Source organism: Eleutherodactylus coqui, chromosome 8 (assembly GCF_035609145.1).
Source record: "Eleutherodactylus coqui strain aEleCoq1 chromosome 8, aEleCoq1.hap1, whole genome shotgun sequence".
In the NCBI taxonomy this organism is placed as follows: Eukaryota; Metazoa; Chordata; class Amphibia; order Anura; family Eleutherodactylidae; genus Eleutherodactylus; species Eleutherodactylus coqui.
Genome location: NC_089844.1, coordinates 165137430 through 165162019, shown reverse-complemented (window position 1 = coordinate 165162019; position 24590 = coordinate 165137430). Strand labels below are relative to the sequence as shown.

Genomic DNA, 24590 nt, shown 5'->3' with positions numbered 1-24590 from the left:
TGAGTTTAATTCAGCTCATATAGAATAAATACAAGATATGAGAATAGAGACAAGTATCTGTAGACAGTCCAGCCTACTTTACTCTGTAGATCAACATCACAGTCTCTTGCTCAAAAGGAAGGAAACTGCCTGAAAACTGCCCATAGATGATAGTGGAAGGGGAAGGGAGTGTAAAATTAGCAAGAGAGAAGTCTATAAGCAACAATAGCAAGGAGAAGAGAGGCGGAAAGAGTGCTGGAAATGAACTCATTATGAGGTAAATCACGTGAGGACTTGAGGAGAAGGCAGGAAGGTCTACTGTGTATACAGGAAGATTGTTGTACCCTATCCCTGAGACATTGTTTCTTCCAAACAGGTGGATTCTGGTTGCCCATAATATTCTCCGGCATGGTCATGGGATGGACAGTGGAAGGAGCTCCTGTAAGTAACAGCACAACAACGAAGAGCATCAACCTTGGTCAAGACTTCAGCAAGACGTTAAAATTGTCCAGAAGGCTGTTACAGGAGAGCAGACTCTTAACCCATCACTATGTAAGTGACCACCATCAGCTAACTGTTCAGTTTTATGTTTCGGTGACCATTTGGTAAATTTTTGGTGCTGACAGAATGATTTTTGCTCTCAAAATCTTCAGCAAACTTATTTCTTCTAAGTTCTTATCAACTTCCCCATATTTTGTAGTGGTTTCTTTTTAGTTTATACTGTAAATCACAAGATTTAGACCGTGATGCAACGTAATGTTTTCATTTAAGGGACTGTCCGGTTTGGGCAACCCCTCGTCCTTTGTCCCCTTGAGTAAAGTTGATCACACTGTTACATGATGCCTTTTGAATATCTAATGGAGGGAGTCCTAATCATAGACCTTCATTACCTCAACATGAGGGCATTTAAGACCTATAACATTCTGACAATTTTTCACTTGACTTTTTATGTCTTGACCCAATGTAACTAATCCATCATCTTCTAAGTTTTATATCTGACTTCATGAAATAGGATGTTACTGACCAGGTGACCTTGAGATCCACCATGATTAAGTCTTCCTATCCTTTCTTAGAGGCTTGGAGCAATTGCCCTAAGTTTTCTTAACGTGTCTTGTTTTCCAAGATATTACTTTTATCTTCTGATAGGGAATAAATATGTCCTTAAGAAATATCATCTTGAATGTTGATGTTCTAATTAATGTATTTGATTGTTCATTGTTTGTTCTTGCTTGGCCACCACTGCTTGAGATTTCATAATTGTCTCAATAACAATTCTTCCTTTGTCTTTAGCGTATGTGGAAATTGCCTGGGTCACACCTAGATTTCACAGGAACCTCCTCAAACTTCACCTCAGTTCCTATCAACATTAGTACTTGGCTGAAGTTACAGGTGAGCTGTCCTCCAACCACCCTTTTTTATCTTGACTCTAAATGCTTCTACACCTCTAACATCTTCTACTTTCTTCAGCCAAGTGATCGTCTCAGGTTCCTCAGTGATGCTCTCCAGGTTTACCCTGTGTATTTGGAGGAGCTAGAGAAATGGGAGAAAGAGGAGACCAAGAAAGGCTCTACAACACCTCTTAAAAGTGTCACGCATGTACGCCTAGACCTCCGAGATCTCCTATATCACATCCATAGACAGGTAAGTGATCAATCACAGCCATGGAAATTGCTATAGAGAGTCAAGTAAAATTAAGGAGCTTCATCAATGGTGGTCTGACCAGTTGTTATAGAAGATAGGTGACATCATGTGCGTCAGGGGTCTATCATTTGTTCTGTGGTATGACTGAGGATATGTTTAATGATATTTCATTCTTTATAGATGTCGTCACTTGGACTCAATCAAACCAAAGTCTTGTCCTTAGAGCGCCCATGGAGTGGTGCCAGTCACTGGTGCACCCATCTGAAGATGTATCAAGCTCTTCGTGCGATGGAACAAACCCTGCTCCGGGCGGTGAGGGAGTACACCATATTGCAACGTTGGCATGGTTGAGAGTGGGGACAATTCTAGATATGGGGGTCGGTACTCATATTATGTGGGTACTTCCTCCCCTGTTCTACAAGTTATACTGCTAATTAGTACACTATTATACCCTCCTGCTGGGAAAAAGGTGGAAAACTCAGGTAACCCCAAGTGTTAGGGTGTGATTGTCCTCTACCCCAAGTGTCAGTGTTCTCTACCTTAAGTGTCAATGTGTCACTGTGCTCTACCTCAACTATCCGTGTGTTATTATCCTGTACCCCAAGTGTCTTTATGTGATTGTCTTGTCCCCCAAGTGTCAGTGTATCATTGTTGTGTACAATGTCAGTATGTCATTATCCTGTACCCAACATGTCATTATTCTGTACCATGAGTGTCAGTGTGTCACTGTTTTGCACCCCAAGTGTCAGTATGTCATTATGCTGTACCCCAAGTGTGCATGTATAATTGTCTTGTACCCCAAGTCTCAGCGTGTCATTGTCCTATACCCTAAGTGTCATTGTATCATTGTCTTCTACCCCAAGAGTCATGTCATTACCCTGTCCCTCAAGTGTCAGTATGTCTTTGTCCTGTACCCCAAGTGTCAGTGTCTTGCACCCCAAGTATCACTGTATGCTAGTCCTGTACCCCAAGTGTCAGTGTGTCATTATCCTGTACCCTAAGGGTTAGTGTGTCATTATCCTCTACACCACATACCATTTTTTGTATCAGGGATCTAATTTGCCAGCTTCCCAGTTGATGGACCCCACCACCCACTTCCGTTATGTGCTCTGACAATATTTATGGTTTTATACTATGGGACTATTTATTATTATTTATTGCGCTCTGGATCTTGCACTGACATTCGGCCAGTAAGTCGCTGATCTCCTGGAAGCCGCTGATCAATGAGCAGCATCATCGTGTTCAGGGTGGTTACTCACCGTATTACTTGTGACACTTGGTAATGGACGCTGCTCTGATATCACAGGAAATCCTGGACAGAACTGTGAAGGTGTTCTTACTTTTATAGGATATTTTATATATTTTATACATTTTTTATATTTATATAACTTTATTTGGCAGCTACTTTGTTTGTATATGTATGAAGAAGTCTCTTATTTGATCAATGCACTCTCTGTGTATGCCCTATACCATGGCTCAGCAGGCTCCACCAACATGTCCTTCTCCTTACCAAAGAACAATCCGTCAATACATCCCTGGCTAACCTCATGTCCATTATGAATCACTGAGTTTTAAACTATTAAGTGCCTTTTACAGCTTAATGATTGGGCAAGAACGATCCTATAATCAGGCCATGTGAAAGTGCTAATCACCCGACGGATTAACAAGCGGTCATAGTCCACGGATCACACCATGTATGTGGTATGAAAAATTGTTGGCGGCGGCACATCTCCCCAAGTGAACGGAGATGTGCTGCTGACAATGTTCAAGCTCTACGGAGGATAAACGATCGTATGAATGATCGTTCATTCTCTAATAATATCTGAATTCGAATGTCTGAAGGCTCTGTAAACAAGCACCAAACTAATTGATCAGCGCTTGTCACTGGCACCTCATCTTTTAATGTAAAAGGACTCTTAAGGGACTCGTACACAGCCCAATAATTGGGAAAGAAGGTTTACCTAAAAGTTCATTTGCCCAATGTTGGGTCATATAAAAGGAACAAATGATTAGCCATTCGCTCGTTTGTTGACTGATTGTCTCTTTTATGTGAGCATGGTGAGATGCGTCAGCATTACGACCAATGACAGCTCTATGAGGGCTCATTCATCTCTTATTAGAATCTGAACTGGCCTCTGTAAAGGAGAACCTATGTAATTGAATATTGGTGCTCATCTATCACAGCAAACACTCTGTTTAAGTGGACCCTTTAGATTATTGTCATAGACTGTTACAGCCTTTACAAGTACTAGTCCTCTAAACATCTCTTTCTAAGGTCTCCTATGGAAATTGACCTTTTGTTAAGCCTCTACTCTATCATTTTCTAGTCTACAACAGTCTAGTTGTCCATCGACAAGAACTAAAATGTCAGCAATTTTGTAGGCATACCCTTCCCTAACATCTCATAGACTCTAGGACCCTTCATCAGACTACTACACTCGTGGATTAGCTGGCCAACTCTTCATCTACATTTCCTTCACAGTTTTACTCCTCAATGTGTCCTAGACTCATCCTTTATACCAACTCCCAAATTACAACCTCCTTCATGGTCGTTTCCTAGCTGATCAATTCTTCCTCATGATGTTCTATACTCTCAACTTTGACAAATTTTGTAGACTATTTTTACTAAAGTGTCCTAGTCTTGGATTGTTACTCCCACCAGCTCTGGACTGATGGACTCTTCTGCATCATTTCATATGCTACAGAACTTTTCATCGACATGTCCCTGTTGGCCAACTCTTCCTCAACATGCTCCAAATCTGTCACACATGATGTAGATGACCAGCCCCAACATTGTTACACGAATCCTTAAGATGGCTTGTTTTGACCTATGTGGTTGCCCAGATTGTCTAGTCAATACGTTCAGCCTTTAAAGTAGTTAATCACATGATTACACAATTCTGTATAGTCACAGTCTGATTTTGTGGAAGCATTTTGCTGTTAGTAAAGTCGGTGAGCACACATTGGAGATTTTCCGCCATTTGAGGGCTTCTTCAAAAACTCAGAGCTTCATTTCATTATGTGGTTCAAGATTATTTTGTATTTCTATTTCGAGACTAATTTATGGTAATTTATGTTTTTGTTACATTTTGTGAACGTTGGTTCTTTTTATTTATTTGCATTTTGTTCTTGTTTTTTTTAATTAATTTAAATAAAAAAATTCTGCAATCGGAAATTTTTGCTGCTTTTTGATAGGTAAAAGGCACTAACTTTCATGATGGCTGTGAAAGTCCCACCATTAATGTGACATGTAACCCTTAGACCCTTACACCTTCGTTATCATGTTCCTCATTTCCCAAAACTTGGTCCTTATTCATTTTCCTTAAAAGGAAGGACACGATGAGAACTTGGAAGATCCCTACAAGTGGTGCTCAGAAGACCATTTGTGTTGAGTCATTGAATGACTGGGGGAAATCCTGAGTCTTACCAAAAACACAACTCGCACCCCAAGGATTGCATATAAATAATAACCAAAACATCCTGGAAACAACTGCCCATCCCCCATGTTGTTTACACTTGACTGGATATTCTTACATAACACACTATAGATATGGTACACATATACATTATAGAGTCAGTGGTTGGCACTGGAGTGGATGGTGTCAATAATGTCCTGGATATAGAGGGACTGGACTGTAAGTGGTTAGATGGCTTCGGTAGGGCTGGAGATCCTAGAGTCAAGTAGTTGTATTGGGGCTCTACAGCTGACATTAAAAGCTTTTGGACTGGTATTGTTAGGTGATCTGTAGCTAACACTTTATAAGGACTCCATGACTAGCGCTGTATGGGGGTTCTTGAACTGGCACTATATGGAAGATACGTGATGAGCACTGTATGTGGCTCTGGTGGAACTATATGGGAGCTCTGTAGCTAGTAGTCCATGAGAGCTCTGTGGTTGATACTATATGGAGTCTCTGGGCCTGGCACTGTTATGGGGGCTCTGTGGTTGATTCTGTATGGAGTCTCTGGGCCTGGCACTGTTATGAGGGCTCTGTGGTTGACTCTGTATGGAGTCTCTGGGCCTGGCAATGTTATGAGGGCTCTGTGGTTGATTCTGTATGGAGTCTCTGGGCCTGGCAATGTTATGAGGGCTCTGTGGTTGATTCTGTATGGAGTCTCTGGGCCTGGCACTGTTATGAGGGCTCTGTGGTTGACTCTGTATGGAGTCTCTGGGCCTGGCAATGTTATGAGGGCTCTGTGGTTGATTCTGCATGGAGTCTCTGGGCCTGGCACTGTTATGGGGGCTCTGTGGTTGATACTGTATGGAGTCTCTGGGCCTGGCACTGTTATGAGGGCTCTGTGGTTGACTCTGTATGGAGTCTCTGGGCCTGGCAATGTTATGAGGGCTCTGTGGTTGATTCTGTATGGAGTCTCTGGGCCTGGCACTGTTATGGGGGCTCTGTACTTGATTCTGAATGGAGTCTCTGGGCCTGGCAATGTTATGAGGGCTCTGTGGTTGATTCTGTATAGAGTCTCTGGGCCTGGCAATGTTATGAGGGCTCTGTGGTTGATACTATATGGAGTCTCTGGGCCTGGCACTGTTATGGGGGCTCTGTGGTTGACTCTGTATGGAGTCTCTGGGCCTGGCAATGTTATGAGGGCTCTGTGGTTGATTCTGTATGGAGTCTCTGGGCCTGGCACTGTTATGAGGGCTCTGTGGTTGATACTGTATGGAGTCTCTGGGCAGGGCATTGTTATGAGCGCTCTGTGGATGGTCACTTCATAAGGCATAGGCTGCACTATATGTGGGCTCTGTAGCTAATTCTCCATGAGGGCTCTGTGGTTGGCATTGTATGGCAGTCTGCGATTTGTACTATATAGTGTATAGAGTCTCTGTCATTGGCTCTGTTGTCGGCACTGTATAATGCAGCATCCCAGCGGCCACCTAGACACGAGGCCCACACTGAGAAGCTGGCAGGGTAGAGTTGGCTCTACCAGACTCCTCCCCGGAGGGACGCACGCAACCTCGGCCAAGAACCGCTAGGCCTCTTCTAGGCAACGCTGGGACAGCTCTTACCTGTATACGTGTGGTAGACTAGATTTGTCATGCGTGACGCTACTGTTCCTTTGCACCATAGTTTGTACCCAGCGGTTAAATGAAGAGAGTCCACACACACAGTTGAAACATGAATACCTCAGTCAGTGGGAACGAGCAATGACCGGTGAACTGTACTTAAAGCTTGTCAGAGTACAAAGTTACACACACAAGTGCAGGAAAAACAGAGACTGTGAGGTCCGGGAGGAGACACAGGATGATACCGGTCCTACAGTCCAAAACAGAGACTGTGAGGTCCGGGAGGAGACATAGGATGATACCAGTCCTACAGTCCAAAACATAGACTGTGAGGTCCGGGAGGAGACACAGGATGATACCGGTCCTACAGTCCACATTATCTGTAAGGTACCGCTCCTGGAAGGGGAACACTCCGGAGGAGGATGGGGGTAGGAACACTCCATAGACACCCACTCAGTACTTACAGGCAGCTCTGCATGATAGACTCTTCACTTCACTCGCTCCTTAGAGGTGGTACCTGGAAGAAAAGGCATCAGGATGTCTCTCCTCTTCCTCCATCACTTCACCACATGAGGGTTGAAGGTACCCTCATGTGGCCGGCACTCCACCCTACACTCAACCGTAGAAGATGATGAAAGACCCTTTCCTGCTCTCAGACACTCACATTTATAGGGTACAGACAGACACGAAGTGACAGGACATATATCAATACTTTTTCAGACATATCCCAGCAAATTTCAGACATTAACCTCTCACATACTGCAGCTGTGCAATACACATAACAGCAGACAAGACACTTGCACAGTGCATCTACATTGAAGACATGACATGTATGACATTGATGGACAGGTCAGAAATATAGACTTTGGGCCACTGCAATAGCAGTTCCGCTACAGTGGTTGTTACTATATGGTGTCTCTGGTGTTGACACAGTATGGGAGCTCTGGGATCGGTACTATATGGGGCTTTGTGGTTGCCATAGAATGAGGCTCTGAGGTTGGTACTATATGGTGGCTCTGTTTGGCACAGTACCAGGGTTCTGTGGTCTGTACTGTATGGGGCCTTTGTAGTTAGCACTGTATGGGTGCTCTGAAGTTGGTATTATATGGTGGTTCTGTGATTGGTACTATATGTTGGCTCTATGGTGGCACTGTATGAGGGCTTTGCAGCTGGCACTGTATAAAGGCTCTGTGGCTGGCACTATATGTAGGCTCTGGTTGGCACTGTATGGGAGCTTAGCGACTGATACTGTATGAGGGCTATGTAGCTGGCACTATATGGCTCTGGTTGGCACTATAAGAGGGATATGTAGGTGGCACTACATGGGAACTCTGTGGCCGGCACTGTATGAGGGCTCTGTAGTCAGCGCTGTATGACAGCTCTGTAGTTGGCACTGTATGGCAGCTCTGTGGCTTCTACTGTATGGGAGCTCTATAGTCGGCACTGTATGGCAGCTCTGTGGCTGGCACTGTACAAGAGCCCTGTAGTCGGCACTGTATTGGAGCGCTGTGGCTGGCACTGTATGAGGGCTCTGTGGTTTGTACTGTATGGCGGCTCTTTGGTTAACACAGTATGGGAGCTCTGGGGTCAGTACTATGTGGGGCTTTGTGGTTGATACTGTATGGGGGCTTTGTGGTTAGCACTGTACAGCAGCTCTGTGATCAGCACTATATGGCGGACCTGTGGTTGCTATCGCATAGTTTCACACTGTACCAGGGGTCTGTGGTCTTTACTGTATGGGGCCTTTGTAGTTAGCACTGTATGGGTACTCTGAAGCTGGTATTATATCGTGGTTCTGTGATTGGTACTATATGTTGGCTCTATGGTTGGCACTGTATGAGGGCTTTGTGGCTGGCACTGTATGAAGGCCTGTGGCTGGCACTATATGAAGGCTCTGTGGTTGGCACTATATGTAGCCTCTAGTTGGCACTGTATGAATGCTCTAGTTGGCACTGTATAGGAACTCTGCGATTGATACTGTATGAGGGCTATGTGAGTGGCACTGTATGGCTCTGGTTGGCACTATAAGGGATCTGTAGGTGTCACTATATGGGAACTCTGTGGCTGGCACTGTATGAGGGCTCTGTAGTCAGCGCTGTATGAGAGCTCTGTAGTTGGCACTGTATAGGAGCTCTGTGGCTTGTATTGTATGGGAGCTCTGTAGTCGGCACTGTATGGCAGCTCTGTGGCTGGCACTGTATGAGAGCTCTGTAGTGGGCACTGTATGGGAGCTCTGTAGTCGGTACTGTATGGCAGCTCTGTGGCTGGTACTGTACAAGAGCCCTGTAGTCGGCACTGTATGGGAGCGTTGTGGCTGGCACTGTATGAGGGCTCTGTGGTTTGTACTGTATGGTGGCTCTGTGGTTAACACAGTATGGGAGCTCTGGGGTTGGTACTATATGGGGGTTTGTGGTTAGTACTGTATGGGGCTTTGTGGTTAGCACTGTATAGCAGCTCTGTGATCAGCACTATATGGTGGACCTGTGGTTGCTATCGCATAGTTTGGCACTGTACCAGGGTTCTGTGGTCTGTACTGTATGGGGCCTTTGTAGTTAGCACTGTATGGGTACTCTGAAGCTGGTATTATATCGTGGTTGTGTGATTGGTACTATATGTTGGTTCTATAGTTGGCACTGTATGTGGGCTTTGTGGCTGGCACTGTATGAAGGCCTGTGGCTGGCACTTTATGAAGGCTCTGTGGTTGGCACTATATGTAGCCTCTAGTTGGCACTGTATGAATGCTCTAGTTGGCACTGTATAGGAACTCTGCGATTGATACTGTATGAGGGCTATGTGAGTGGCACTGTATGGCTCTGGTTGGCAGTATAAGAGATATGTAGATGCACCATATGGGAACTCTGTGGCTGGCACTGTATGAGGGCTCTGTAGTCAGCGCTGTATGGGAGCTCTGTAGTCGGCACTGTATGGCAGCTCTGTGGCTTGTATTGTATGGGAGCTCTGTAGTCGGCACTGTATGGCAGCTCTGTGGCTTGTATTGTATGGGAGCTCTGTAGTCGGCACTGTATGGCAGCTCTGTGGCTAGCACTGTAGTCTGCACTGTATGGCAGCTCTGTGGCTTGTACTGTATGGGAGCTCTGTGGCTGGCACTGTATGGGAGCTCTGTGGCTGGCACTGTATGGGAGCTCTGTAGTCGGCACTGTCTGAGGGTTCTGAGGCTGATCTTATCTTACAGTGCCAGCCACAGAGTTCCCATACAGGGCCAACCACAGAGCTCTCATACAGTGCCAGGCACAGAGCTCCCATACAGTGCCAACCACAGAGCTCTCATACAGTGCCAGGCACAGAGCTCCCATACAGTGCCAACCACAGAGCTCTCATACAGTGCCAGGCACAGAGCTCCCATACAGGGCCAACCACAGAGCTCTCATACAGGGCCAACCACAGAGCTCTCATACAGTGCCAGGCACAGAGCTCCCATACAGGGCCAACCACAGAGCTCTCATACAGTACCAGGCACGGAGCTCCCATACAGTGCCAACTACAGAGCTCTCGTACAGTGACGACTACAGGCATTAGCTACACCACTTATCGGAATTATGAGGACAGTGACTATGGCTGGCACTGTTATGGGGTAACTGAACCGCACTCAATAAAGTCCTGTATATGCCCCTATTAGACAGATGTTAGTGCACCCAATGGGGTTTCCTGTCTGATGCCACAGACATGTGCCGGTCACTTATAGTGATGGACGCCATCCGGTCTCATATTTTATAGACAATCTTTATTCTGTATTTACAATATGTTAGTTGCATCCCCCCGGGTTCTCCCCTTTGGTCACTCATTGGGTTTCTTCTTCTTCAGACGCGCCTGTAACTCTTGCATCATCTGCGGATGTGGGATCCCGAACCTGTTCATACGGAGAGGGGGAGAGAGTGATAAATGATAGGACTACGTTCCCAGTGTTATTATTCATCGCTACCCTCACACTCTTATGGAAAACATATTACATGATCAATATCGTATGGATGGGGGATGGTAGAACTGAGGCCACAGGCAGATCCCATTAGGGTTTCCCCAGTAGTGCTGATTGCTGGAAGCCTGCAGGGAATTTTACAGCCCTCCCTGTCATTACAGAAGTGATCATTTTCATTGTTTGTCACCAGTGAAAAATGTGAAATTGTCTTTTGCTCACTTTTGGGCCGAGAAGTGACCTGCAGAGCCTCCCCCGAAAGAGGATGAAAGGGGCACTTAAAAATCTGCGCACTAAGCAAGTGCACCGCAGAAGGCATTACTTCCTGTTTTACATTTCCTTAGCATTAATTAAGGGAAATCTCCATTATGATGCGCCTATCTGTATACGCTGGCATAGAAATATTACATGTTCAAGTGTCTTACTGGACCCGTTCCCAGAGTCAACTTGACCAACGTCCCTCCTGCCGTTCCGCCGGTCCCACATTAGTGGGCCCAGTGCAAAGATTAATTCTATCTGCAGTATCCTCCATTGGACACAGCATATCTATATGGCAGCTTTTATATTATGGCAGGATTAGTTAAGAGGTTCTATCTGGCGTATTTGTGCTCCGTATGGCATGTATTTTTCACGCATGTAACACGGACAGCATAAACCGCATTGATTGGCATTGGGGTATTCAGATGTGCGTTTTTCAAGTGCTTGAAAAACACTTTAGTGTGTTCAGTATTTTGGTCTGTATTACAGGCTGAGATTGTCCATTAAAGTCGATGGAATTGCGTAAAAATGCAATGAATACGCATGTATCATTGCCTATCTATGAATGAAGGCAGGAGAAATCAGCGGGACATTCTTGCGATTTTTTTGCGTGCATAAAAAAAACGCAGGGACTACAATCCTGAAAGAAATGCAAGAACAACATCATATGCAGTAAATACGCACAGTTTTGGTGAATGAAAATGCTGCGTCTTACATACATTGAAATAGCATACACCCCTGTGAATGAGCCCTAAAGCTGGGTTTCCACAAGATGGCTTCACTCCAGAAAGCTCGCAGTTTTGCCAGAGTGAAAAACTGGCGAGATTTCCGTGGGAAAAGCGCAGCATCAAAACCCACTCAGCCGCAGGTTTTGGAGCGGCTTCACCACATGCTTTTCCGTTGCGGCCGGCGCTCCCATAGAGAGGAGCGAGGCTGCAACGGAGAAAAAAAAGGATTGATCCTGCATCCTGGAATCCACGCTGCAGCGCCAGCTGATATCGGCTTTGCCGCAAGAGATCAAACGCCCCATGTGGATGGGCCACCAGGATTAGCGGCAGCAGGTGGACTTGCGACAGAGAAATTCTGCAGGGAAATTCCGCGGCAAATCCGCCCTGTGCGAACTCAGCCTTAGTATTCCACGCTGTAATAATTCCCTTTAGTGCCCTGCAAAATGTAACATAGTATGTTAGGCTGAAGGGAGACAATGTCCATCTAGTTCAGCCTATTTCCACCCCCCCTTGTTGATCCAGAGGAAGACAAACAAAAAAAAACCAATGAGACAGAAACCAATTAGCCCATTTGGGGGGAAAAATTCATTCCCGACTTCATAATGGCAGTCAGAATAATGCCCTCTCTGTGCCCCTGAAACCTAATACCTCCAATGTTCCCAAACTAATAGTGCCCCCTCTGTTCCTCTTTAAAATAATAGTGCCACTATGTGCCCCTTCAAAGAGTCTCGCTGTGCCTCCATTAAGTAACAGTGCCACATTGTACTCCTACAAAGTAATAATGCCATGCTGTGTGCTTCTTCCCAAAACTACAGCCAGCAGAAGAAATATGCTTACTCTTTCTGCTGCCGATGCATACATTACATAATCTGACTGCTCCCCTGTCCCCTGCTCCCACTACAGGGCATGCACCAAAGACAGGATAGCAGTCAGATTATCCAAACTACATGCTGACCTTGGCAGCATGGAGAGTAATCATCATTGTTTTCTGCTGGATAGACATAAGAAAAACACTTTCATAGAGGTAATGGGCTGCAGCCACAGCTTACTACAAAAAACATTGGGGCACGGAGCTGATGGCTCCCACCATAGTCCTCAACTGTATCTGCGTCGTACGGAAACTGATACATTTAAAGCGGTGCTGGGTGCCAATGGTCTCAGGAGGACCATTGGCTTTATTATTTAAGTTGCCCTAAACTAGTTCTGAGAGTTGTGTATTACTGGCATTATATTTATGAACCAGGAATCTCAGGATGAGCAGGGCATTGGTTCCCACCAAGATAGGGGGGTGTTGCATTTGTAGCTGCAATCTATGCATCTCCTGGAATAGATTTTTCTAATGATCTATAACCCTTACCCAGCATGCCTTGGTATCCCCTTCTTCGGCTTCACAAGGAGGTCTTCTTCAGCGGGCTTCTCTTCCTTCTGTTCTTCTTCAGGATGTGATACAATAGGCGCCATGGTGGGAGCCATTTTAAATATTGGCATTTTTCCAATTGGTCGAGGCCTGATGACCGGCTGTGTTGGTTCAAGGGGTTCACTTTCAGATGGAACTTGGCGCTGCCCCTGCTTACGACGAATGGATGTTTTTCTACGTAATTGGACACGACTCTTCTGGGCGCTGACATCCAATGTATTGTGAGGGAGCTGAGGGCAAAATAATATATATAACAACTTCACTATACTATATAAAGCATTCCGTGTTGAAAATCTGTCTGTACAGTATGCTGTGAATACAATGTAGCAAAAGCAGATAAATGATCAGACACTTACCAGGCTGTTGTCAATGTCATCTTCTTCTTCTGCACTCGGTTCCATCAGGGTTCCTTTGTGATCCACCACAGGTGGCTCTTGATCTTCACACATTTCCATATGGATTGGTGGCTCTATTACTTTTAATGGTTCGTCTGTATAGATTGTGATGACTTGCTTCTTTTGACCTAGATACAAGGCTTCATCACTAGAAAGCTGTTCCTCGTTTTCACCTTCCATTCCTTCTTGTTTGGTAGGATCAATACTTGGAAGAAGCCTGATCTCTGAGCCTGATAACCCCAAATATTCTGATGTTTCTGAGGATTTGTTGATATCAAAATCAGTGCCGTATTCAGTGCCGATGGTCAAAGTAGTGGAGGATGAATCTTGCTCATCAAGAAGCTTCTTCTCCATTTCCTCCTTAGATTCTGAAGGACACAATTCTTGGGTTGTCTCCTCAGAACCTTCCTTTCCATCTGTTGTGATAATCTCTACAGAAGCCTCATCTGATGTAACTACTTTGACAGTAGATATAATTGTTGTGACTTCCATTGAGTAATCTGTAGTTACCACAGACCGAACCTCTGATAAAAGATCAATTTCTTCAGATTCATGATTATCTAAAGAAATGTGTTGGTTTTCCTCAAGTTCTTGACTGGGCTCAAGACTGGGCACAAGTACTTCTGGACAGGAGATAGTAGAGATACTATTCTGGATCTTCTGTTCATATGGAATAATAGTATCTGCAAGGGTATCTACTTGAACAGCTGATTCATCCAATATATCCCATGCTTTACTTGTGTCCAATATGTCCTCTTCACCAGTAGTAGAGAAAAGGCTGATGACTTCTGTGGGGTGGCTTATTGTCTCGACAGAGTGAATGTCTGATAACAGATCACCTTCACCCTGGGAGATTTCTGAGGTAAATCCCAAAATAACACCAATGTCTTTGGTAAGGGATCCGGTTTCCAAAGGAATCACAGGCTCATTGACTTCAAGTTCTCCGAATTGTCTTCCAGATGCATCATCCAGAGTTTCGAAAGATTGACTTTCTACTGCTTCATCCTTATTTTCTGAGATATTCTCCACTGTGCAGTCTGGGATAAGTTCATGGTGAGAGTCTATTGAAGGATCAGTTTTGTTCATTAGTACACTTTCAGTCGTTTTAGAGTCATAATTGATATTAGAAGCTTCTTCTTGAGTCTCAGTGACAACAATTGAGGAATAAGGGTATGCTTCAAATGTATGTTCGGGCTTTATAATTGATCCAAGTTCTTCTGCAAGACACATGTGAGAGTAATCCTCTTCAGGGTCTTCATGGTGTTCAAAAATGGCTTTGTCATTGGAATGACCCCCATCTTCCCTTCTTTTGTCTGACTCATCTACATTCATAGTAGACACAATGACCTCCACTGAGGGGTCCATGTTGGATAATAGATCATCACCTTCTTCCAGTGTTCCAAAATATGAGTGTGAAACTGATCCCACAATTACTTCAATATGCTCTTCAGCAAAAGATCCAGCATCTAAAGGAATCTCCAGTTCATTTACATTATTTTGAGGTTGATCATCTAAATGTCGACTTGATGTCTCATCTACAGTAACAGAACATTTATCTTCTGCTCGGTCATCTTCTTGGTCCTCATAGATCTCTACTGAAGTACTGTTGATGTCCAAACCAACATCAGAAACTTCTGTTGTAGACTCAGTGGCAGCAATTTCAAAGGAAGAGTAATGTTCTTCCTCAGGTATCTGCTTAGGTTTAATTAGGGACCCAAATTCTTCTGAAAGATGGAGACCATGGCTATGAACGTCAAGGTTTTCATTTTCTTCTACAGTAGTTTTTGCTGATAAGATCCCTGCAATGTTTTCCTCATTGGATTGACCCACAGCAAATATCCCTTTGTCTAACTGAACTACATTAACAGTAGACATAATTTCCAAGACTTTATGATCAACTGACATCACAGAATCATCTACTGACAACATGGGATGAAGTTCAGATAAGAGATCACTTCCATCCTGTGGTTCAGAGAAGTTGTCCACCTCAACATTTTGTTTCAAGATATCTTCAATGTTGTCTTCAGCAGAACATCCAGCATCTAATGGAGGCTCCTGTTCCTTATCAATATGTAGAGATGTATCATTTGTTATCTCATCTAGAGTAACATAAGATGCATCTTCTTCTGCTTGGTCATCTTCTTGTTCCTTATTTTCTGAGATCACTACTGACATGTTGTTGATGTCCAAACCAACATCAGAAACGTCTGTTGTGGACTCAGTGACAGCAATTTCAATGGAAGAGTAATGTTCTTCCTCGGGTATTTGTTTAAGTTCAATTAGAGATCCAATTTCTTCTGAAAGATGGAGACCAGGTCTATGAACTTCAAGATTTTCATTTTCTTCTATCGTAGTTTTAGCTGATAAGATCTGTGCCTGATTTTCCTCATTGGAATGACCTACATCTTCCATCACTTTATCTGACTGACCTGCATTCATAGTACACATCATTTCCAAAATCTCATGATCCAATGGCATCACAGAATGATTTACTGACATCACGGAATGAAGTTCAGATAAAAGATCACTTCTATCCTGTGGTTCAGAGAAGCTGCCCATCTCAAAATGTTGGTCCAAGATTACTTCAATATTATCTTCAGCAAGAGAGCTAGTATCTAAATGAATCTCCAGTTCCTGGACCCCATCTATAGATTCATCTCGCAAAACTTCATCAGCAGAAACGGAATTCTGATTATCTTCTGCCAGATCTTCTGGGGTCTTGTTTACTGGCTGACCTGGCCTGAGCATACACTGGAGATCTAAATCTTTTGCAACATTGTCAGTTTGGAAATTTATCTCTCCTAGAAAACCACTTTCTGTAGATTCCATTCCCATGTCTCCACTGGAGACCGCACCATGAGTTACATCCGACCTCCCCGTCATTTTAGAGATGTCTTGCTCTGACTGACTTCTATTGATCATAGACTCTATTTCTGATAAGAGGTCAAATCCTGTCTCTGAAGGTCTATTGATACCTTCTAACTCATTGCCCGACCCTAAGGAATCTCCTGGATAAAAAAGACTTACATTTCTAGGTTCGGCCTCAGGTGCGATATAAAGATAATTGACTTTGGTTGAGTCTTCATCTGAACCACCGAGTTGCACATTGGTTTGTTCTATCTCTCCATCTTTAGACATGACTTCACTTTCAGAGCCCTTGTCGGGTGACTGCTCAGAGAGTTCATCTATCTTCTCTAGAGGATTCTGACCTTTTGGAGACTCAAGCACGTTACTACTGTCACTGTAAGTAATGAGATCATCACTCTGATAACCATTTTGTGTGTACCATGTATAATCCTCCAATTCTTGTAGCTTAACTTCTCTTATGTGTTTCTCATCTTCATATTCCATTCCAGCCTTGTCTTCTTCTTGAGTTTCAGTCTTCAAGGGAAGGTTTCTTTCCACAGATCCTTCATTGTCTTCTCCTGCTGCTGGATCCTCTGCTGTTTGTGCTTTGTAAATATTTGATATGTCTCTTGAGAGTTGTCTCTTTGATTCAGTACTGATCATGTCACCTTGCTCATTTTTGGATATGTCCAGCTCTTGAACAGATGTTTGGTTATATGATTCATCTGGTGTATAAACAACAGGTGTAGTCTCACTTGGTCCTTTGAGTTCACCCTGCAGTCTGCTAAAACTCTGATGTGAATTTAATTCATCAGTCATTAATGTTAATCCACCTTTGGCTGAGTCTTTGGTCTCCTCCATCAATGGCTGTAGCTGTAGTCCAAACAATTCATCCTTACTCTTAGTATCTTCATTGTCACCCTCTCCATGGACCTGTTGTTTCAGTGACTCTATGTCCGTGATTTCTTCACTTGGCTGACTTATGACTTCAACAGATACTGATATATCTTCATTGTCTGCAAAATTTGATCCATCTTGCTTCCAAAGATCTGATATAACCGCAGGACTTTTCTCTAAAGAACCATCATCCACCTTATTGAAACTGCATGTACCTTCTTCATAATCGTATGCCATCTCAAAGTCTACTCCTGAATGAGTTAGGAGACCATGTGGAGTGGACACTAAGTTCTTGAATGGTTCCTCTTCACAATCTTGCATCTCAACAGAAGGAACATCAGTGGAAGGTTTTTTTGCTGACTCCTTATTAGTGATTGCAGCAATAGTTTCCTCTGGTTGACAGCTTGATGTCCTGCTCAGGCAAATAGACTCACACATCTCTTTATCTGTTGTTATTTTGAGCTCATCATACCATACAGTGTGTCCCATGTACGGTGCGTTCATACGGTCCTCCTCAGTGATTGGATCCATCATTGATGGCTCAATATTTTCCCTGTTGCTTATTAATCCAAAATCGTGTTCTTTATCATCTGCTTCTGGTCTTGGGTATGAATTTGGTGGTTGATCGCTATATTCAGTGGTTGGCTGTAGTGCCCCATCTTGTGTAAGATCAACCTTTATACACACTGTATCCTCTGATGCAAGATCAAACATCAGGTCCCGTTCTTCTGTACTAGGGGAGAAGTGAACTCTTTTCCTCATCTTCTCAATGTTCTGATTTTGTTCATCATGTTGATTGCCTTCTTTTGATTTTGAAAACCCGCTAATCTCCTCTGATCGTTCCTTCTCTTTAGAGTTAAGTTCTTGGACCTCATTTTGATCATGTGATGTCTTTTCTAGATGTTCTCCACCATCTCCCTGCTCATCGGGTCTACTTAAATGCATTTCATTTTCATATGTGGTTTTTGAGATCTCTCCATATCCCAACGTCTCAAACTTTTGGTCATCATCTTGAAGTAAATCACAGTGCAGTGCTAGACGAACAGCTGTCTCCTGGAGATGTTCCCATGTCTTATTCGCTTCTTCTCTTTGATCACGAGGAGAACTGTCTGCTGCACTGACTGGTGTGACCAGCTTCTTATGCTGTCCTTTGATGTCTGACACATCTAAGTCATCATTTTCCATTATGATTGGTGGAGCTGAAAAATGTGATGATTCCTGGTCAACTTCTTCTGATGTTATTATCACATGACATGCTCCTTCTGAGACTTCATGAATAATGATGGTCTTCTCCAAACTTGGAGAATTGTTCACGTTACTTGAACTGCAGGAATTTTCCTTATTTTCAAGATTCAAGTTGCTCTTTAGAAGTTCGTTGCTGGTGGGTAGAACCTCATGTTCTTGAAAGCTCTTTGATTCTAGAGCCTTCAAAACATCTTCTAAGAAAGTGGAAGGTTTCTCTTCAGTCTTGTTTCTTGTGTGTTCTTCATACACCAATGCTTCTTGGTTTATCTTTTGCACCTCTTCATTGGTAACCGCATGCACTTCAAAATGAAGGACTTCCCTCGTAACACTTGAAAGAATATCATTGACATCATCTGGTTTTGTTAGCTTTGCATTATCTGTGATGACTATGTTGCAGCTTTGAGCTTTGTGCTTTTCTACTGTTACTTGGTGATGAATGAAGGCATCTTTGCCATCACCAACTGTATGATGAAGGTCAAGAGGTCTTCTATCTACACTCTCCTTCCGATGTCTGATCTGTGTCTCGTGGCCTTGGTTCTCCACATCTGGGGGTGGGAATGAGAACATATAAGGGTCATTAACTTATGCAGACAGGTGACTTGCCTGCATGATTTGGGGAAAGCCCCTTCAATTAAATGTTTAGCCTATACCAGCGATTCCAGAAACAGATATACTATACTATATATACTATATCTAATGTTTCTATTTTGTTTTGCAGGGTTTACCTTGCTGGGTCACATACTTCTTCATACTTTCCTCCGTGGCCTCAAGAGCAGCATCTTCTAACGACACATCTAAGGTCATGTGATCAGCATCCTGTCCAAAGATGAAACCGGTGATAAAACAACGAGGTACAAGAATGTCAGATGGGCAGGGGAAAATGTATTATTTGTAATAGAGAAACACTGAGGTTAGAAGTAATGATCTGCAGAGAGGTTATTAATGTAATAATCTGCAGACAATACTAATATGTGTCTGCCGGCTGGTAGATGGAGCACAGCAATGTTCAGCAGATTTAGTCATGTGATAATCTGCAGAATATATCGCAATGTCTCTGTCAGGAAGTATGGAGGTGATGTTCTGCAGTGACATAACTTCTATTATTATTATCTTGCTGCATAAAGAAAGAGGAAGATCCCTTGAAGGAGAACTCTCAGCCCCCCCACTCCTCATGAGCTGCTGCTCGATGTTGCGTCATCTATTTTTCCATCATTTTAAAACTCTCTTATTTCCCCAGATGGAGTAACAGTGAGAATCCTGAGGGCTGCCGATACTCATGTCACCACCCCCGCTGGAGCATCATACATGCTCTCTTTATGTAATAACCACGCTTCTGCTTCTCAGCAGCTGTTTGTGTCTGGCTCTGAGTCAGTTGGTCACATGACTGAAGTTACACAAGAATGTTCACTTTTATCATAAAAGGTATAAATTAAAAGTCATCATATTACTGATCCTGAGTTACATCCGGTATTATACTGCAGAGCTGCACTCACTATTCTGCTGGTGGAGTCACTGTGCATATACATTACTTATCCTGTACTGATTCTGAGTTACATACTGTATTATACTGCAGAGCTGCACTCACTATTCTGCTGGTGGAGTCTTTGTGTACATACATTACTTATCCTGTAGTGCTCCTAAGTTATATCCTGTATTATACTCAGGAGCTGCACTCACTATTCTGCTGGTTGAGTCACTGTGTACATACATTACTTATCCTGTACTGATCCTGAGTTACATCCTGTATTATACTCCAGAGCTGTACTCACTATTCTACTGGTGGAGTCACTGTGTACATACATTACTTATCCTGTACCGATCCTGAGTTACATCCTGTATTATACTCAGGAGCTGCACTCACTATTCTGCTGGTAGAGTCACTGTGTACATACATTACTTATCCTGTACTGATCCTGAGTTACATCCTGTATTATACTCCAGAGCTGCACTCACTATTCTGCTGGTGGAGTCACTGTGTGCATACATTACTTATCCTGTACTGACCCTGAGTTACATCCTATATTATACTGCAGAGCTGCACTCACTATTCTGCTGGTGGAGTCACTGTGCATATACATTACTTATCCTGTACTGATTCTGAGTTACATCCTGTATTATACTGCAGAGCTGCACTCACTATTCTGCTGGTGGAGTCACTGTGTACATACATTACTTATCCTGTAGTGCTCCTAAGTTATTTCCTGTATTATACTCAGGAGCTGCACTCACTATTCTGCTGGTTGAGTCACTGTGTACATACATTACTTATCCTGTACTGATCCTGAGTTACATCCTGTATTATACTCCAGAGCTGTACTCACTATTCTGCTGGTGGAGTCACTGTGTATATACATTACTTATCCTGTACTGATCCTGAGTTACATCATGTATTATACTCCAGAGCTGTACTCACTATTCTGCTGGTTGAGTCACTGTGTACATACATTACTTATCCTGTACTGATCCTGAGTTACATCCTGTATTATACTCCAGAGCTGCACTCACTATTCTGCTGGTAGAGTCACTGTGTACATACATTACTTATCCTGTAGTGATCCTGAGTTACATCCTGTATTATACCCCATGGCTGCACTCACTATTCTGCTGGTGGAGTCACTGTGTACATACATTACTTATCCTGTACTGATCCTCAGTTACATCCTGTATTATACTGCAGAGCTGCACTCACTATTCTGCTGGTGGAGTCTTTGTGTACATACATTACTTATCCTGTACTGCTCCTGAGTTACATCCTGTATTATACTCCAGAGCTGCACTCACTATTCTGCTGGTGGAGTCACTGTGTACATACATTACTTATCCTGTACTGATCCTGAGTTACATCCTGTATTATACTCCAGAGCTGCACTCACTATTCTGCTGGTGGAGTCACTGTGTACATACATTACTTATCCTGTATTATATGTGACATTAAAAAAGAATGAACACATAGAAGCAACGTGATAATATGACAACATTTAAAAGCTGCAGGGTTTCATTATAATCCTGGGTGAAACTTTATTTAAAGGGCAACATCACTCTCTGTGAAATCTGTTCTGTAGTAAATGGGACATGTGATATACCATGTGACTCCACAGAACCACAAAGTGCTTCCTCTTTATACCTTCTTTTAGGCACTTTGGGTGGGAGTCTTATTAGTGGATATAATTGTACCCGCTCTATTCGACTGTCACACTGATTGGTATCTTATGGACAGGTTCCTTTAAGAGCATCTCCAATGTCTCAAGTGTTGTTGCCCCCTAGTGGACAATGTCCAACCTACAGAAAGTTTGCACAATGACTTGGAGAATCCCTTTAACAATTGGTAAATATAGTGGGTGTCGGTTTTGGATAGTCAGGAAATCACAGATCCGCAACTGAAGGCATGCTGGGAGTTGTAGTTTCACAAATCCCAGAGAGCCGCACGTTGCAGACCCATGCTTTAAACTCCCCTGGAAGCAGATTTAGACCCACAGTGGTGGAGTTTCAGTGAGCTGAGTCGCACCTACCTGTGACTCACATGACTCTTCTTGTTTTTCTGGGGCTGCTGTATCCTCAAACTTAAGAGGGGTCTTCGCCGGGGCATTCCTAGGCTGAGGTGCGTTGGGCGGCGCTCCAAAAATTTGCGCCGTCACATTGGTTAAATATTCCTACAAGTGCAATACAAAACATCTCTTAGTGGTATGCAAAGGGTTAACACCCAGCTTTCTCAGGGTCCTGAATGACAGCAGTGATACAGCCGCCTAGCACTGAGGCACATAGGTACGTTACTTTATTGCGCCCTACCCCCCCCATAAGCCTCACCAGCGCATTCTGCACGGCCTGGTACACACGGGGGAGATGTCTCTGCAGGAACTCCATGGTCCTGGCACGCTGGAGGGCCACTCGGACGTCTCTCTGCTCGACTGCCTCTGTTTGATATGACTCCGCCGCAGGAAGTGGCCATAAAACCGCAGGCAATGTGTAAATATGTAGCGCATTTCTTCTTGTACAGTATATACTTCCTCTTCTGTCTCTCTAACCCTTTCACTGCTGGTATATAACACACGGGACGAGAGGTGATCAGCTCCCCCAGCCCCCGCAGACGTGAGGATCATATGCACTTCTACGTATAGTGTGGCTCTTACATGTATGTCTGCGGACGCCATGTTTGTTACGTGTCTCACTTTCATGGTAATTCTTTAAATTGTAGCACTTACCGTAGTGTCTGAGTCATTGTGTAAAAGAAGCGTCCCTTTAAATCGCACCTGTGGGCGGAGTCATGACTGATTTCCTGTATTATCCCACTAGGGGGCTGTAGCAGCGTACATGGTCAGATCTGCCGATAAACATGGAAAAACTGGATCTGTAACAGTGGCGACCGGCCTTCTTAGGTCTTACCCCCTGGATGGAGTTTTCTACAAGCAGCCAGCATCTTTTATTTAAAAACCACTGACTTCTATGTCTGCTGTTGCTCACATGAGTCGATGTTTTCAGCCAACGGCTGTGTTGTAACAGGATGTGGCTTACGTGTCATTTTTGTAAACTAACCACAGAAGAAGCAATGATGCTGTCCCAAAATGCAATGCAGTGGGGCAGTGGGGATAGATAGATACTGTGTTTCCCCAATAATAAGCCCTACCCTAATTTTCAGGGTGAGAGGGGGGGGTTGTCTTGAAATATAAGCCCTCTCCCAATAATAAGCCCCAGCTACACTAGATTAAAAAAACAAACACAGCAATTCTCACCTAGCTGGCGGTATCCCAGTCCCCCACGCTGGTCTCCGGCGGTGTGGCAGGCTGCCGTTACTTCTGCGCTGACAGCATTCGCTTTCTGGTAATAGGACTTTCAATACTCCGCCTCCAGCAAACAAGCGCTATGATTGGATCACGAGCGCCACTGGCTCAGCCAATCAGAGCCGGTGCTCGATTATTCACAGCCATTCATTGAATGACATCACTGAATGACTTTGATTGGTTTATCGAGCGCCGGTTCTAGCTGGCTGAGTCTGGCCATCTTCCTGTGCTCCTGGTTTGGTTCCCTGTCTTGGCTTCGCCCTGCCTCCTTATTGGACATACTATAAAAGCCTGGCCCTTGTGCTCCTTGTCAATAGTCTAGCTTCTCTGTCTACCTGATCCTCCATACTTGCACACCTCTACCACCTGTTACCTACCACCGGCTTCCGTAAGACTACGCTATCTGCTTGCTACCTCAACCACTGCCACCTGATACCGACCCCAGGCCTTTGTCTGACTAGGCTATCTGTCTGCTTGGGTTACAATACAAGAGACTCCAACCCAGAACCAGACCGTTACAAAATAATCACGCCTAAATATGGATTCCGTTGTGGTCACCTTGCAGAAACAGGTTGCTGAGCTCCAGGAATTTTGGGTCTCCTACCAGGGAAAGGTTGCTGATGTGCAGAGAGATATAGTTGGTTTACAGGGACCACTTCTGAAGTTGCGCAATTCTGGTTCTGATATTCGCAGGCCACTACCAGCCAAATTTGGTGGGGATCGTCGCCTACTCAGTTTACCAGCAACAGGAGGAGGTGTTATTTATCACATATCTCCTCACAGATTGTATAGATAGTTGTATAAAGAGATTTCTTATATCTTCGATTGTGTCAGGATAAAGCTAATGTGAACTGTAATTGACGTGAGCCTGTAAAACCCGTTTAGTTATGATCGTTGTGCAGCATCCGAGGAGCGGATCTCGGCCTAGGAGACGACGGAGATTAGAGTAGGGCCTTGTCACGGTAGCACAACCGTCTCCCACCTGGAGGGTAACCGAGTCACATCCGAGGGGCCGAGGGTTGGCTATTAAATAGGGTTTGTAGCTTACTTGTTTCTGTAGTTGTCACGTGTGACGCCACCGTTCCTTCCTCTGCGGTGAAACTGAAGGTGTAATAAAGTCCACACACTCGGGTAGTAGTGAAACACACAATTGCCAGGAACGGTTGGCAACTGGAACTTTACTTGGATAACTGTGGATAAATACAGGACACAATAGCTTGACGGAGTTTCAACGAAACACACCAGTGCAGGCAGAATCAGCGGTGAGGACAAGGAGGCATACACAAGATGACACCGGGCCCACAGTCCAAGTTATCTGTGCAGCACCACCCCTAGAAAATACTCCTTAGCAAGGCACGAACTCTCTACCGGCCACTCACTTCTGACGACTTGAACTCTGCATGGCGGACTCCACACTTCAATCCCACATTGGGGTAATTGGAAAACCTCTAGGCCACCTCTCC

The 24590-nt window shown here is 44.1% G+C and overlaps 3 protein-coding genes across 3 annotated transcripts in view; 2 read left to right on the top strand and 1 right to left on the bottom strand.

Moving 5' to 3' along the window:
- Positions 1-275: 275 nt before the first annotated feature.
- IL27 (interleukin 27) lies at positions 276-4691 on the top strand. The gene is made up of 4 exons (XM_066576839.1): positions 276-531; positions 1270-1368; positions 1447-1620; positions 1801-4691. Exons 1-4 carry the CDS (start codon positions 388-390, stop codon positions 1969-1971), a joined length of 588 nt encoding a protein of 195 aa, XP_066432936.1. The 5' UTR covers positions 276-387; the 3' UTR covers positions 1972-4691.
- The window catches only part of CLN3 (CLN3 lysosomal/endosomal transmembrane protein, battenin), a 42830-nt gene continuing 20069 nt past the window's right edge, over positions 1830-24590 (top strand). Inside the window, exons 1-2 of the mRNA XM_066576838.1 lie at positions 1830-1932; positions 19071-19203. Coding sequence (XP_066432935.1) covers positions 19179-19203 — 25 coding nt within the window. The 5' untranslated portion in view covers positions 1830-1932; positions 19071-19178. The remainder of the gene's footprint in view (positions 1933-19070; positions 19204-24590) is intronic.
- On the bottom strand, positions 10360-22301 carry APOBR (apolipoprotein B receptor). The gene is made up of 6 exons (XM_066576835.1): positions 22157-22301; positions 21862-22002; positions 19078-19168; positions 13325-18897; positions 12909-13198; positions 10360-10502 (listed from the first exon to the last, which is right to left on the bottom strand). The coding sequence occupies exons 1-6, from the start codon at positions 22211-22213 to the stop codon at positions 10430-10432; spliced, it is 6225 nt and encodes a 2074-aa protein (XP_066432932.1). The 5' UTR covers positions 22214-22301; the 3' UTR covers positions 10360-10429.